This window comes from Sebastes umbrosus, chromosome 3, assembly GCF_015220745.1.
Source record: "Sebastes umbrosus isolate fSebUmb1 chromosome 3, fSebUmb1.pri, whole genome shotgun sequence".
Taxonomy (NCBI): Eukaryota; Metazoa; Chordata; class Actinopteri; order Perciformes; family Sebastidae; genus Sebastes; species Sebastes umbrosus.
The window spans coordinates 25,873,579-25,889,993 of NC_051271.1; the positions used below are offsets into that span (position 1 = coordinate 25,873,579).

Consider the following 16,415-nt stretch of genomic DNA (forward strand, 5'->3'; position numbering starts at 1 on the left):
GACAAATTTGACACAAACTTCCAGACTCCTGTCATGGTTCGGATCCATCAGCAGGTCCACATGCAGTCCAGGAAGCTGCTTTGTTCCCTTCTGCCACATCCTGTGTGAATCATTTATTCTGAGGACAGGAGAGGCCACAGCGCTGCTTCTTCAGGAGCACTCGAAAGGACACTTTGATGTCCTCTGAGGCGCGGCCTCGTCACGAAAAGTGAGGTGATCCCCTGAGAAGTGTTTCTGTCAGTGGCCTCCTGAAAAAGTAAGAAGCCAAAAAGCAGAGTCACTTTGTCACTACAAAGACAGAGAATAAAGGGTCAGGCCCCCGGGGAGAGGCTGGTGGGATAATAAGACATCCAGAACAGCTGTTCAGAGAGGGGCGTCCTTTCTCTACAATAAGCAGTGAGATTGCCTGAACATGGCCTAAAGATTAGTTCGCCCTAATGTGGTAAACCTCAGCTCGTGTTTGCATGAGGCAGCGGGGCATGCTGGTAAAGCCCAGCAGGACGCAGAGCGGGCAAACACACGTCCTGGACGCCATGTTTACCGAAAAGCTGTTTGTCCAGCTGCTGGAGGGACGTCGCAAGGAAGCCGGACTGCTGTTAATTAAAATCGTGATTCGTCCCTTTTTTCCTTGGATCAAATGAGTTGTACATTACTGTCGACACGGCCAAACAAACAGCGGGGGATGCCAGTGTACATGTTTGCTAACCTGCCCGGCTGTGAGTCCACCTCAGCGGGGAGGAGGGGTTTGATTATTGACACGCTGTTTGGATGTTCCTCCGGGTGCCCGAGATAACATTTATACTGCCTTCACGCTCTGGGAGCCGCAGCATGCTTTTTACAGCTAATAGTTTTTTTTTTTTAAATACTGGGAGTTTAAATCCCAAGCAGTGATTTTTCATTCATATTTTCAAAGTGTAATCACATACACAGAGCTGAGGGAAATTGACATTTTGCCAGTTTTTTTTTAACCATAATTTAAAATATGGCTCTGTTCTTCAATATTTTTATATTTTTTAGTGACAATTTCAGTGCAGGCAGTGTGGAAAATGCTTTAAAAACACCATTAAAGGTTTTTCTCAGGAGAACATAAAAATGGGTTGTTTTAGGCATTTGAACAAACAACCTATTTTGTTACTTTTCTTGTCTGTCCCCACATTAAACAGCATTTCATTTGTTTAAGTTATTTTAAACCAAACCATGTTTACTTAAACTGAAGCAATGTTTTTTGTGACAAAACCTAACCAAAGAAAGAAGAGGAACGCTGTATATGAAACCTTCATTTATGTTGATGGATGTTACAAGACACTCACCTGATATTTATAGTGACGAGGACAGGTGTTTCAAATCAGATGGCAATCAACCTGAAGATCATCTAGAGAGGCCAAACCACAATCATGGCAAATCAGAGAAGGCTCACATGGGTCGGTTTGGAAAACACTGACTACACAATCCACGCATTATGTGGCTTAGCTTGGAGGACTTGTTGCAAAAAGGTGTGAAACAGAGAGAAAAACTGCAAATCCTCACGTCTTGGAAGCTGCAACCAACAAATGTTTGATTGTTTTTACCTGATAAATTATTTATATTCTAAGTAATCAAGGTTTTTAAAGGTTTTTTTAACCGAATAATCGATTAGATAACTCATTTCAGCTGTAGCATGCTTATTGTGATCTTGATTTTAACAGTTTTAAACTGCTTTGCACTGGGGCAGTGGTGGCCTAAATTGTTTGAGAAGAAACAACATTGACAACATATGAGGTTGCTTAGTGACATATTGGCTACTTATAGGACTAGCTGGTAAGCTAACGGCAAACACTAGCAAGCCGGTAACATGCTAGCACTAGACAGTCTGTCACAAAATCACTCTGAGATCCTTTCTACTTTCTCTGTACTCCCCCGAGGCATTCTGTTCATCAACACACAAATTGAGGTTAGGATAGGCATTGACCTGGAATAGTTGGTTAGGATGGGTCGTCGGGCAGCAAGTCTCGAGTTTTTTCAAGTTTTTAACAGCGGGCAACCTCTGGGTCTGAAAAGTGAAGCCAATGCTGAAGTTTCTTAACCTTGCATTCTTTATAACAGCCAGCAGGGGGCGACTCCTCTGGTTGCAAAAAGAAGTCTGATTGTATAGAAGTCTATGAGAAAATAACCCTACTTCTCACTTGATTTATCACTTTGTGATGGACAGTGTTGTCCGGTCTGGGAGTTGTCCGTGTTTTTGTCTTACAACTTTTACTCTTTCACAGTGTGTTTTCAGTTTCATCAAAGTTAATTATAAACTTTTCGGTTGCCTGAAAATGTCTTATTCAGCGTTTGGTTGTACTTAGCTCCACCCTCACGTCTTACCTCTGGTTGCAAAAAAACAACATGGCAACGGCCAAAATGCCAAACTCGAGGCTTCAAAACCGTAGTCCACAAACCAATGGGTGACGTCACAGTCACTTCGTCCACTTGTTTTTACAGTCTATGGTTTTTGCAAGTTTCACAATTTACGGGTTACCTTCTAGACACACCCCTTTCACTTAGCTAACTCTCAGTGAGGAAGTTCATTAGCTTGGTTGCTAACAGGACTATAAGTCCACACAGTTTATTCCAAAGATGTACTCTTGTCTCATAACTGTCTCTGTTGTGGAGCAGTTTATACTGACTGAAGAGGTTAAATAAAATGTGACATGCAGCTAATAAACTACGATAGCTTCTTCCATTTTGGACTCTCCCTTCCTTCAGAAGTTGGCACTGTAAAGACGGTTTGCTGTTGGTCTACGTTGACCAGACATCTCGGTTTGTCCGGGATTGTCCCGGTTTCATGATGGGTGTCCCGAGTTCCACCAAATATCTGTAAAAAACTAAAATGTCCTGGTTTTCACCACAATTAAAATAATAATGCTAATATTTACTATTTAATACTTGTTTTCAGCGCTTACATGGATGTTTTTCATGTTCTGTCCCACTCATTATTACCTAACCTAATATAAAAACAATGCACCACGCGTCTGATTTCAACACTGATTTGTCTGTATGTATGTCAATCAGTCACCTTTCAAAAATTCTACAATGAGCGTTCTACATGGGCGCCTCTGGTGCGTGCATATTAGCGCATGCATGTGCATCCATGAACTTGCGGTATACTTAAGGGTCACGGTTTGGAAAATATGGTCACCCTATGTCGGTTCACCAAAGTTAAACTTTATGCAAAAAAGGCACCAAGATTTACTTGTGATTGTGGCGATGCCATTGAAATGAACTGATTTTGCTGCAAAATGTCATTGTGACTTCCTCGACTGCTGCAGTGGAACTGCTCAACACATCAGACTGTGTTTATTCTGGGAGGCTTCCAGGTGTGAATGTGTGTGAGCGTGCGTGTGAACACAGCGTAAATGACAATGAGAGCTCTAAGTGAAACTTTCCTGAATAAATAATCGTTAAAAACAACAATGATTTATTTCTAAATAGAAGTGTAGCTAATCACACAGGAGGAATGCTGTCTTTTGTGGTTCACTGCCAAACCTCAAGCTCAAACCAGGTCAGAGCTACTCTTGATAATCAATGATGATCAAACAGTTGTTAATGTGCCACTGTTCACACTTTTAAACCAGTTAAACCAGCTCAGTATGATGCGTTTAAAGCCGATGTGATTATGAAACTGCTCTGTTGACGAGGCAAACTTGAATCGATCGCTGTAGAAATAAACTTTTCTTCGGACTGCTCATGTTTTAACAAGACTTTATTATAAAGACACGAATGTACATCTTTCAAATTTCAATGGAATACTGACATTGCGTGTCTAATTTCACATTTTTATTTTCTTTCCTCTGCAAAGAACAAATAGCAAAATCTTTCACCTTATAAACAAGTGCTGCAATTCAATCTCCAAAATACAACACCCCACAGGCTGGACAACGACTTTCTGAACAAGATTAAAGTTGGAAATCAGATAGAAATGAACATCAGCAACCTGAAAATCATAGCAGCATCATGTTTTTGAAAATAAAAGTATTTTTAGGAAAAGCCCACTCAAGAGTCTAATTAATGTTTTTTTTCATGTTATGTCTTTGAAGAATAATCCCAATCAAGTTGAAGTTAACTGATTGATCACTGAGACGATCCCAGACTGCACAATCTTGCAGGTTCCACTGAAATTTGACTATTAAAGGCCTTCAAAAGTTGTAAATGGGTCAGTTTCTCTCGAGTTCTGGAGTAGAAAAATAATCCTGGACGAGTTGATCAGCTGATGACGACAGAGTTGAAGGCTTCAGATATCTGTGCATCGTTTCAGTTCGTTCACAAATAAACTTTCTTAAAATGTCTCTACTATTAGTTTAAAGGATCTTCAAAAATAAACCACCAACAACAAAAAGAATACTTCTTTGTAAGCAGAGAAGAAGAGAAACACAGGAGGTCACAGCACTTGGAAACGCCATGAGGCCTGGTCTTTGTAGTCCAAACAGTCGGAGGTGTTGAAGTTGAGTTTCCAGGCCGAAGCCGCCGTCTGCTCTTTGTAATCCAGACAATCTGTGGAGTTGAAGGTGAGGCCAGGCGCGCTGTACGCCTGATGGTGGTGCGACGGGTGGTGGTGATGGTGGTGGTGCCCTGACGTCTGGGCGATGTGGTGGTGCGGGTGTCCCGACATGGAGCTGCCAGTCATGGGGCTGAGCTGGTGCGGGTGATGCGGGTGGTGGTGGGAGTGCATGGGCGCCAGGTACGAGCCGCACTCCACGCCGCCAAAGTAAGAGCCTGAAGCCGAGGCCGGGTAACCTTGGCTGTACGCTGCCGCCGTCTGGCTGTAAGACACCGGGTAGGAAGGCGTTCCCCCGGTGCCGGAGGACGACACGGAGCGTTGCATGCAGGAGGCGCTGGTGGGGGCGGCGGGGTCAGGCAGCGTGGCTGGCGCCGGGGCCGGGGAGATGGGCGCCGGGCTCCAGATGGACGACACCGGGGCAGTGACGGAGGTAGAGGTACTGATCAGACCGGGATTGCCGAGGCCGGAGGAGGAGGAAGAAGAGGATGTAGAGGAGGAGGTGGAAGAGGAGGAGCTGGACACCGCCGGCGGGGTGAACTGGCCGCTGCTCTCTGAACCGGTGCTCTCTCTCATCGGAGACGACTTCTTCTTCATTGGTTTCACCTTGGCGCTGTTGCTGCTCTGCTGCTGCTGCCGACACTTGGCTCGTCTGTTCTTAAACCAGACCTGAGGAAGGAGGAGAGGTCAAAAGGTCAACGTCACACGTCGAAGACTGCTGAATTAGAAACTCCAAAAAAACAGCAAAACCTGACGGAGTTGGCAGGAACTAAACACCTTTCCTCTAACATGATCCTACTGAGGTGCTGTGGCTCTGACCTTTGACCTTTACTGCTGGCTGCAGTTCATCCAGAGACTCTTTTCTGTGGATGAAGAGTCGGCTAAATGACTACAGTACCACATCAAACTAGTAAATGTGCAGAGCTTGTGAACCTATGTTTCTTTGAGACATATCACATTATCTCACATTTTTCAGCACAATAGAAACTTTAAAGGGTCAGTTCACCCAAATGAAAAAAACTAAACACAGTATTTCCTCACTTAGTGGCATTTAGGCATGCAGATCATTTTGATTTGATTTGTCCAGATTTTGAGATTTCTGCCTCCATCTCAGTGCAATAGATGTGAATTTAATTTTGATTGTGTGTGACTGAAAAATTACATTTTAAAAATGTAACATTTTTCATGAAACAAGTGCCCTGTTACAGATAAGATAATACACGGTGTACACACAGCTTTCATAGGGACTATTTCTTCAGTAAAAAGTAGTTCCAAATAGGGACACCTTCTGGAAAGAGACACCTCCACTGTGCTGAGTTGGAGGCAGAAACCGCTGAGACATATTTAAAAATCTAGACAAAATTTAATCTATCTTCATCTGAAGACATCACTAGCAAAAAAGACAAAATATGTGTTTTTGGTGAACTGACCCTTTAAATCCTGTTGTATGCCGGCCTACAAAAGTACTAAAACAAACTCTGTGTCACAACCTGTTCAGTAACTTTTTTACATGATAAGAATTGCATGATGAAATATTTTTCGAACTAAATGATTAATATTAGTAGTAAGCGTGCAGCATGATCTCAGAGGAAACTGCTCATTCTTGTTAAATGAAATGTTTAAACAAAACGATGCAACTTCTGTAGACTCAACCAGGGTGGTTTTTCAAAATAAAGCAAGCAGAAATATCAACAATAACTTAACGACAAAATAATGTTAACATACAAAAACCGTGTCTGAATATACCATGTCTGCTTTTTAAAACAAATATTATTAATAATAAATAATATTAATAATTAATAACAATACAATAAGCAAAGATAAATAACTATAAATACATTGAGAGAGCTTCATAAAACCGGAATCTAATTCCATGAATGTATGTACTTGGCAAAAATAAACCTGATTGTGATATTTATTTAGTTTCAGCAGTATTTTTTTTATCAGACGTGCGATGTTTGTTGCCATCTTTATACATTTTGGATGACAGGGAACACATCAGGGACGATGAAATAAGTTCAGGGCTTTGTGGTTGTCTTGATATTGTACTTATATATATATATTATTAAATATAAAATATATTGTTGAATATATTTATAAAAATCAAACCAAAAACTAAAGCAATACACATTAAAAAAAAAACTGTGTGGCTTAATTTTCATACCAACAAGACAAAAACACACATTTGAAGTAAACTTGTTAATGTTTTTTTAGTATTTAAAAGTACACAAACTGGAGTTTATGGTTTCTGTATGTTGAGAAGTGCACATAACATTTAAAAAAATTGGAAAATATTTTCCAATTATATAACACTAAGTAAGTTAGGAGTAGTATTTGCAGTGGCCTAGCAATATTTTAAAAGATAATGTGCTTCCAGAAAAATAACAACAGCCACTACTACTATACTGATAATACTGCTAACTGGGCCTGTCAGAGGTGAATTAGTAAATGCTGTGGTGGTAAAAGCGGCCTGTCAGCAGCAGCAGAAAGCAGAGAGGCAGCAGCCATAATTGCAGCTTTAAGCCCAGCAGAGGGCCGCTAAAGCAGGGGGAAAGAAAACCTCTCACAGCCTTTTCTAAAGAAAGCTCACCGCATCAAAAGCCGGTCCTTCACTCTGCCAGAGCCCAGCCAAATTCTCCCCTTTGATTAAAGACTTGTCTCTACTTGATCAATAATAGCTGAACTTTTCTTCTTCTTCTTTTTTCTTTTTTTTAACACTGGAGCTAATCAGCCTGAGGTGAAACACAGAGAATCCATCAGAAAGTGGCACCAGAACATTAAAACCTGAGTTCAGATGCATGAAACTGTTCGAGGACAAACACAGTGACTGTGTTGTTTAGGAATTTACATGGGATGTAACAGTAGAGCATGAAACTATCAGCTTCAAGGAAACTTGAGCTCTATGCTTTCTGCTGTGACCTCCAAATTTCTGCACTTTCTGCACTTCTTCTGCTCGACATGCTCCTGGATCCATCTCTTCATATATGTTCACATTATATCACTCAGTTTTTTGCCATATGGATTGTCTATGTTTTATTTTTCATTATGTTGTTACTCTGTACACACAACATCTATTGCGTGGCTGTCTGTCATGGAAGAGGGATCTCTCCTCTTTTGCTCTTCCTGATAATAATAATAATAATACATTTTATTTACTGGTGCCTTTCAGGACACCTTACAAAGATAAAATTATACATAAACAGTTAAAATGAGACCGACATGACAGGAGACACATATAAGGCAGACACATATGATGAACTGATGGACTGACGGACACTACAGAGAATATTCCTGAGGTTTTTCCCTATTAAAAGGGGTTACGTTTTTCCTCATCTGATGAGAGGGTCATACTGTAAAGAGCAGAGGGTGTCATATCCTCTACAAATTGTAAAGCCCCCTGAGGCAAATTTGTGTTAAGGCAATTTAAATAAAATTGAGTTCTTTGTTAATTTTTATGCTAAACTTTTTTTTGAAAAGTTTTACACTTATAACTTAAATATACTCAATGCACGTCCAATGTTATTTGATAAACGTCAGCAGATTAAAGTTAGAAGAAACAGTACTGAATTCTCCCAAATCAGATATAGATGTTTGTTTTTTTAAGTTTTTTTAAAGTACAAATTGTAAAGCCCCCTGAGGCAAATTTGTGTTAGGGCAATTTAAATAAAATTGACGTGTTTGCTAATTTTTATGCTAAACTTTTTAGAAAAGTTTTACACTTATAACTTAAATATACTCAATGCACGTCCAATGTTATTTGATAAACCTCAGCAGATTAAAGTAAGAGGAAACTACTGAATTCTCCCAAATTAGACATAGATGTTTTTTTTTTAAAGTTTCCCCTTTCCTTCTAAATGAAGTTAAAACTTCCACATGTGATGTCCCTGACACACATAATAAACCATCCTGGTGAGTGTCCTACCTGCACTCGTGACTCCGGCAGGTTGATCTTCAGTGCCACCTCCTCCCTCATGAAGATGTCCGGGTAGCGCGTCTTGGCGAACAGAGATTCCAGAATGTCCAGCTGCGTTCGGGTGAAGGTGGTGCGCTCGCGGCGCTGCTTCCGCGGGTTGCCTGCAAGAAGAAGAAGAATACAAAAATCAGAATCAGAATCAGAATCAGAATCAGAATCAGAATCAGAATCAGAATGGTGTTTATTGCCAGGTGAAAGAGGTATACACTAGAAATTTGCTTTGGTTTTGTTGGTGCAAGAAAGCAGTATAATACCTAAATAATAGATAAAAACGTTAGAATAAAATAAGAATAAAAAAATTGAAATTCTACCAATAGACAATACAAAATAAGCTATAAACGAAAATAAACATGATATAAACAGATAGTGCAAATATTGCACTATGTGTCATTAGTAACTCAGTCCAAGAGTGTGAAGCACAACTTTAATACCCGTCCAACCCCCCAAAAAAGTTAGAGACTGAATCATGTTGTGAGCTTGGAGATCTGTCTGTAAAAGCAGTTTTTTTTTAAATATAATTTAACTTTTTAATACGTGTCGTGTCTTCATTATGTTTCATTAATTGTGATTATTATTTAGCGTAGTTCAATGTTTTTCTAGCTTATAAAACATTTTGGACTTCCAAAAAATATATAATTTGATATAGGAGCGTTTTATCATCAAAACAAAAGTGATAGACTTAACGACAAATTAAAGAATAATTGCGGCCCCAAATTCACCAGAAGCACAGATCAAAGTTTAATATCACACACATTCACAACATGCATGAACCCAGTTTCCACATCGCGATCATCGCACACTTCCCCCCACCACCATCTTATAGAAGTCACTTTAAGACTTCCAAAATAATATATTTCATTCGGTTTTATTCGTTTTTTCCAACCGGACAACAGTAGGTAGTAAACTGAGTGATACACTTTAAAGCAGCGTTCAGTTTTTATGCACCAAATATTTGTAAGCTCCCAGAAACCTGCAGGACCAACTCCAACTCTGAGTTCTCTTAAATCAAAGCTTCAAACTTTCCTGTTTGCTGCTGCCTTTTATTAAACCAGATAATGATCTTATATACGGCACTAGAGCTTTTACTCTTGTGTGTTATTCTCTATTTTAGCTTCTATCTTAGCTTTTATTTTTTAGCTTGTTTTTATTTTCTAATATTTACAGTTTTTATGTTTTTATAACTGTTTTAATTATGTCTTAATGTTCTTTTGCACTTTGTCGCAATGTTCTTGAATGTTTATGTAAAGCACTTTGAATTGCCCTGTTGCTGAAATGTGCTCTACAAATAAAGCTGCCTTGCCTTGCCTTAAAGTCTGTGTAGAATAGTATAGGAATAAAGGAGAACTGAAAATAATCACTAAACTCGAGCAGCACAGAAAAATAAAAAGCAGAATTAGAAATATTATAGTAACACCGCATACTGTATACCAGTATAATTGAAATATGTGTAAGTTTGCAGGGATAACATATATAAATATGATCTGAAACCCCGCATACGTGTTGTTAAAACTAAAGTGAGTTATTTCCGTTGAAGTTGTGTATTTAAGTTGTTTCGTTGCTATATGAGTTCTGCTTGTGATGAGTCTGTGTGTGGTGTTTTATACCGTACCTGGGTATCCTACAGACGGGTGCAGCAGGTCCATGGCCGCTCCGCTCAGACCCAGTCCGTTCATCCCGTACGGGGCCTGTTTCAGATAAGACATCATGCTAGAAGACCGGAGGGGAGACCGGAGTCTGGACGGTATCCGGCGGGACGGTGCAGATCTCCCGGTGTGAAGGTGGTCAGATGTTCAGGTGATCAGGTCTCCGGTGATCAGGTCGACTCCTGAGACATAAAGAGGCACCGTGAGTCTCTATTTGATATTACTCATTAATGTGTTCATGCATTATACAACCCAATATGTCACTTGAAACAATAAAACGTTTAATTAATGGCTTATAATAAAATCTGCATTAACAATAAACTTTAATTTAAACTAAACACGAAAAACTCTGAACTAAACGCAGATTTAAAGTCACGCTCTTTCATTATATAATAGCCGAGAGGCCTGTTACTTCATTTTTTCTCTTCTTCTCTTACTTTTTTTTTTTTTTTTTAACAATTAAAGCAGTAAAACAACGTAGAAAACTCTCACGCTGTTATGCAATAATAGCCGAGAGGCCTGTTAATTAATTTATGTGAGGTTTCACAATATCTGCAGTTTTTTTTTTTTTTTTTTTTTTACAATTAAAGCAGTAAAACACTCTCACACTGTTATGCAACCAAAACCTGTAAATGATCCTGCTGATTGTAGGTTAAAGGAAATGTTTGTAGAGAATAAAGTTTAAATTCCTAAAATCACGTATTTCACAACCTAATGAATGCAGATAGATGGCCTCGGTAAAACTAATCCTTTGACTGAATTAAGGAGGTGAGAGAGGAAACTAAATCTGATCTCCTGGAAAATAACTTCTGGAATTAAACTGGACGAATTAGAGGAAGAACATGTTAAACAAAATGTTGTTTTATGGAGAATTGATCTGCAGCTTAACGTGTATTGGATAAATAAATAAAAAGGCCCAGAAGAAGCTTCATGGACTAAATGTTTGCTTGTGTGGAAATGTACACGAACATGTGAACATTGTGAGGAAAGAAACTCCCAGCAGTTGAATTAATGTGAAATAAAAAAGTGACACCAGGCTTGAACTTTGTGGTGTTTATTATAGAGAAAACATCAGTCTGCTGTCAGTCTCAGTATAGTAAAGAAATATTTAAAAAAAATGTCACCAAGCTCAGTATGATCTCACAAGATCAACTCTTATTATCATATAATAATAATAATAATAATCATAATAATAATCATAACGATGGCCAAACTTCTGTTAAACTCGACCTCATCATTACATGAGACTCCTGCTGCCTTAAACAGGCCTGTTATCACTCAGATCTTCATTACGTTTTAATTAATTCAATAGCTCACAATTAAATCGACCTGTGGAGACACACGTTTAAATTACAGGCCACTTGAGACTTTTCTCACCTCCTCTCACCAATATCTCTGCAGGAATGTCAAAGTCTTATATTAATTCACTCAGACTGAGACTTTTACATAATGAATTCATGGTGCGAGTTTATCTTTTTACTTCTGGATTTTATATCCACCCATATTTTTTTTTTAGTAAGGCTGCTTATGTGTTAGACTTTGAATGTTAATTATTTGTTTTTATTTTATTTTTTAGACTTACAATTATTTGCTTAACATTCATGTGCTGACTTTTAAGCTACTTTTGCCATGTCCTTAATGTAATATATTTATTTAGGCCTATTTACTGCATAGTTCTGTTTGCTATATGGGAAGAAGACTTGTAAAATGCATAAACTAAATATTATAATTCACTTTTTTAACACGATAAAAAACACGCATAGTCACATAAAAATGAACACAACAGTAGGCATATGGAATTAAATAAAAGTATATAAATGTGGATAAAGGCAAAGACTGATCATAAAATGCATAAAAAGAGTATAATATATAAAGAGAAAATCTATTTAAGCATTTAACTCCGAATTAATAAATATTCTGCAACTTTGATTTACTCTTTTTTTCCTGCAGCACTTCACACATTATAGCTGCAGCTTTAATAAACTGCCTTAATGATTCACTGTTAGTATTAGTGTAAGACAATGTATTTAGATAAGAATTTCCATAATCCACTGGGGTCCTTTTAGCAGGTAAATGCTCACATTTAGGACTAATAGCAGCTTTTTGTGCTGTGAAAGGAGCCGCAGGCCTCCTGATGGATCTGAACTGACTGAGGCGTTAACACTCCACAGAAAGCTTCAACTTATTTCCATAACCGCAGGAAGGAGCCGAATCACGCAATGGAAATGACTGGAAATGCGGCAAAACTGTGTGCAAATGAAGTCCATTAGAATTTAGATTAGATCTACAGGACGACAATTAGCAGAGTAGCTCTTATCAGTCACCGGACAGGAGGCCCAGGAGGAGGAAACACACCGAAATAAAGAGAAAAGTCCATCTAATTAAAAAGTTTTATATTAGGAAAATAATAATAATGTGCTTTTAATGTTGCGTTTCATTCGTAAAGGTTAACCTTTGTTTTTGTAATTGTTATTATTTCAGAGACAAAACAAATTAACATCTATTTAATATGTTTTATTTACATTTTTTAAACGTTTTTTTTATTTAAACATCAGTATTTATTTTTTTCGTTTTAGAAAAACGACATAACAGCCTCGTTACTTCAAATGAAAACCAGCCGGTACAAAGATAAAATATCTTTAAAATTGTAGCCCTAAATATAATATAATATAACTCCAGTATTGTTAGTTGTAGGTGAAATCAGCTTCTCATTAATCAGGATAAATAAACAGCAGATACAAATGAAATAACTCGCAGGTATGAGTCTCACCTTCTTCCGGCTCCTTGTTTCAAAAAGAATCCTGTTAAATGTCAAACCAATGAGATCCAGATGTCGAGAAATATCCACATGGAGGAAAGCTTGTTGTTTTCTGATTTCTGCAACTCGCGCCTGTTTCGGAACTACAAAATTAACATTTCAACCCAGTAAAAATTAAAAAAAAGTAACCACCGTGTGTTATTGTGTGTCTTGATGCCGCGCTGCGTCTCTCTCCTCTCTGCCGCTGTTGACTGATGGAGATTGATGCTCGCTCTCCGAGGCCCGCGCCTCTATGAGTCAAGGAAGCACGCGGTTCTGCGTCCTCTGAGCCAATCACAGCGCTCTGCGGCCTCATGGGCGACGCGGACGGCCAATCAGAACACGAGTTTGGCGCCAAAACACCCTCCCCCTTTCGAATGGAACGCGCAACCACGTGACGCGAGTGGAACGTTCTGTGTCAGAAAGTTGAAGGAGAATCAGCCGACTGACATTAATAACAACAACTAGTCATATTATTAAAGAGTCATTATGGAAGCTTTGCATTAAAATGGTGTTTTTTTTTTATTCTATTAACACATAAATTGAACCACGCGTCTTTGTATTTGGATTGAAGAAATTAAAATGGAAAATTAATTTTTTTTTCGTCGTCAATAAATCGTGAAATTAGCTTTAACAGTTACCATAAAATGTGGCAAACAAAGTGACCAATTCGGCTATTCTTTGAGTTTATAGCAAGTTAAGGCCCACAACACCAAGATTAGAGTATTTTCGTTGCAACTGAACACTTTACAACTTGCTGTAAGGCTACAGATATATTTTTTTTATTTTCACTGCAAATATCACTGCTTTCCTGGATTCAAATAATAGGCTACATGAGGTATTTTCGTCCCTGAACGACACTGACAACCTCAACCAGCTGATTTAGTTCATAAAAATACAAAAATATTGTTGAAAAAGAAACCTGGCAGCAAAAGAAAACTGCAATAAACTCAAAGCTTAAAAAACTTAAATGACCTTCCATAAACAGACTGCACTTAGACGATCATAGGCTCTTGTAAATCTATCTATTTTTTTAAGTGTTTACAGATATAAGACACAATTCAGGTTATTTTATCATATTATATAATTGAACAAATGCATACATAATGTTATCAATACTTTCAGCAAATATAAAATATAACAACTACATTAGCAGGTGTAATTTATAGGCCTTAATGAACAAATAGCATCAATCCCACTCCTAATCATGAATACAAATTACATGCAGGAAATTACCTGCTGAGAAATGTATAACCTTGTGGTGGCCCTCTGAGGCAGGGAAATATGAATGTAATCAAAAGAAAACAATAGTCTAGTTGCGTTGAAATTAATATAAATATGTTGTCTAATTTCCTCTGTGTGTCCTCAGAAATGGTTTGTGGCCGACAGCAACACAGCCAGTGATTGATCACAAGTATCAAGATATCAAATGGACGCAGTCATTGTTGTTGTGAGGGGGTTTTGGGGTCTAATCCCAAATTGCAGCAGTATTTTCTTAATGCTAAACCCGTAAATCCATGGATCAGGCAGCCTAAAGAGGTGTGTGTGTGTGTGTGTGTGTGTGTGTGTGTGTGTGTGTGTGTCGTGGGGGTTAAATTTGGAGAGGCTTCTGGTTTGTGTTCTCGGTGCTTATTAAAAAGCATGATGCATAAAATCCCGGGTTGTCAGAAAGCATGCAGGAGGCTCCGGCCAGGCTGCTGAAACACTTTATAAAAACACAAAACACAAAACCTGCCGTGCAGACACAGAACAGGGCGGAAAAGCCCTTTAAATCAGCTGACAACTGTGAGTTTGGTTGCAGGCTGAAGGGAAAGAAGTGCAGCTCAGCAGGCAGGTGAGGATGTGAGGATGGGACAGAAGAAAACACATGGACCAGGAGAACCAAAATACACTTCTTCTACTGATGTGACTCCAGTTTGGATCCACCAGGAAAAGATTCATCTCTGCTGAGACTCTCAGGTAAGAACACCTGATCTTTCGTCTGTTAATTATTAAGTGTTTGTGGTAAAAAAAAAAAAATTAGGGGCAATAAAATCACACAGTCAATATGTGTTTCAATACGGTTCATAGAATTGTAATATCATTTACCAAGATCATTCTGGCAAAGACAATCAAACTATTACATATTCCCTTACTTATAAAGAGGAAACATTTATTTCAAGAAATTTGACAGCCAAAACTTTTAACTTTTAACTAACTTTAAAAATGTATAGCTGTCATGTTTGAGGTGATTTAATATCAGGCTGAAATATCAAATGCTGTAACTATTTCTTCCTGGAGGCTGTGTTGTGATAATCTGTAGAGAAATGTTGCTTTGAGTGTTTGAAATTGTTTTGATTGTCTCAATAAGTTTAGATCTTTGAGGTGATTTCTCGCAGATGATCATTTGATAAACTGTGTTTAAGTGTGTTGGTGGATGTGCAGCTCTGTTTTTAAAAGGCATTTAAAAATAAAAGATATTGTTGAGCTACAAATAGTTGGGAGGATATACATGTTGATAGAACAGACTAAAGCTCTTTAATGTGATTTATGTAAATTTATTTTTAAAAAATAAATAAAAAAACAGGTTTTCAAAGGCCAAACAGTCTAAGTAACTTTTGAAGTGTATAACAAGTTAAAAAAAAATAGTTGCTGATTTTAATTCAGATATTGTCAGTGTGCGTGGAGGTAAAAACCCTTCATTCTGACATTATGAGGTGACAGGACGGTGACGTAGAGATGAGAATGAGCCTGCATGTGGTTATGTAACATCCTCTACAACATAACTGTTCTATGCACTGCAGAGACATCTTACAGTTTACAGCAGAAATTACACAACTGTAGTTAAGTTTCACTTAAAGTAGTGCAGTTTTTGCAGTGCTAAGAACGACCATGAGGCATAGTCATTCAAGATTCAAGATTCAATAATTTATTGCCACATTAACCGCAGTTGATTAGGAATTTGTTTTGGTGTGCTCAACAACAAAACATATAATCACATAACACACAAAACAAAACATGCTGCCAAAATAATAATAATACAGTATACAATAAATACAAAAGTGCAACCAGATGGCTCATGCTCTTAAAATGATAAGTTAAAGTGCATGCTTGTTTATTCAGCTCATGAAGTATTGTTAGTTTAAAGTTAGTTAAAAGTTAAAAGTTTTGGCTGTCAAATTTCTTGAAATAAATGTTTCCTATATGTAATAATTTGATTTTCTTTGCCAGAGGGATCTTGGTAATTGATATTACAATTCTATGAACCGTATTAAAACACATATTGAATGTGTGATTTTATGCCCCTATAAATCTGAACATTTCTTCCCAGCCCACTGATGGAGAGAACTGTGTTGAGTTTCAAAACATTAACAGTGAGCAGGGCCGGCTCTAGCCCTTTTGGTGCTCTAGGCCAAATTCAGATTTGGAGTCCCCCCTGCCGCTGGCGCCGCTCTTGGGTTCGGGTTCAACCCCGGAGAACACTAACCCTATAGCCCCGTAAAGAAC

General features: G+C 38.2%; 1 protein-coding gene and 1 long non-coding RNA gene across 2 annotated transcripts; one reads left to right on the forward strand and one right to left on the reverse strand.

Annotated features, from left to right (window-relative positions):
- Positions 1-3,706: 3,706 nt before the first annotated feature.
- On the reverse strand, positions 3,707-10,229 carry LOC119486009 (homeobox protein OTX1 B-like). Its single transcript, XM_037765898.1, has 3 exons — positions 10,099-10,229; positions 8,439-8,590; positions 3,707-5,185 (listed from the first exon to the last, which is right to left on the reverse strand). The coding sequence occupies exons 1-3, from the start codon at positions 10,193-10,195 to the stop codon at positions 4,400-4,402; spliced, it is 1,035 nt and encodes a 344-aa protein (XP_037621826.1). The 5' UTR covers positions 10,196-10,229; the 3' UTR covers positions 3,707-4,399.
- Positions 8,633-11,169, forward strand: LOC119486010. The gene is made up of 3 exons (XR_005206420.1): positions 8,633-8,689; positions 10,114-10,334; positions 10,857-11,169. It is a non-coding gene; the product is annotated as an uncharacterized LOC119486010 (long non-coding RNA).
- Positions 11,170-16,415: the final 5,246 nt, after the last annotated feature.

What these genes read in the sequence shown, in the direction of transcription:
- LOC119486009 (XM_037765898.1), bottom strand. Translation starts at nt 10,195, where the DNA reads ATGATGTCTTATCTGAAACAGGCCCCGTACGGGATGAACGGACTGGGT. An exon ending in CCCGTCTGTAGGATACCCAG is followed by an intron (nt 8,591 to 10,098) that starts GTACGGTATAAA and finishes TTCTTCTTGCAG; the next exon opens with GCAACCCGCGGAAGCAGCGC. An exon ending in TGCCGGAGTCACGAGTGCAG is followed by an intron (nt 5,186 to 8,438) that starts GTAGGACACTCA and finishes CTCCTTCCTCAG; the next exon opens with GTCTGGTTTAAGAACAGACG.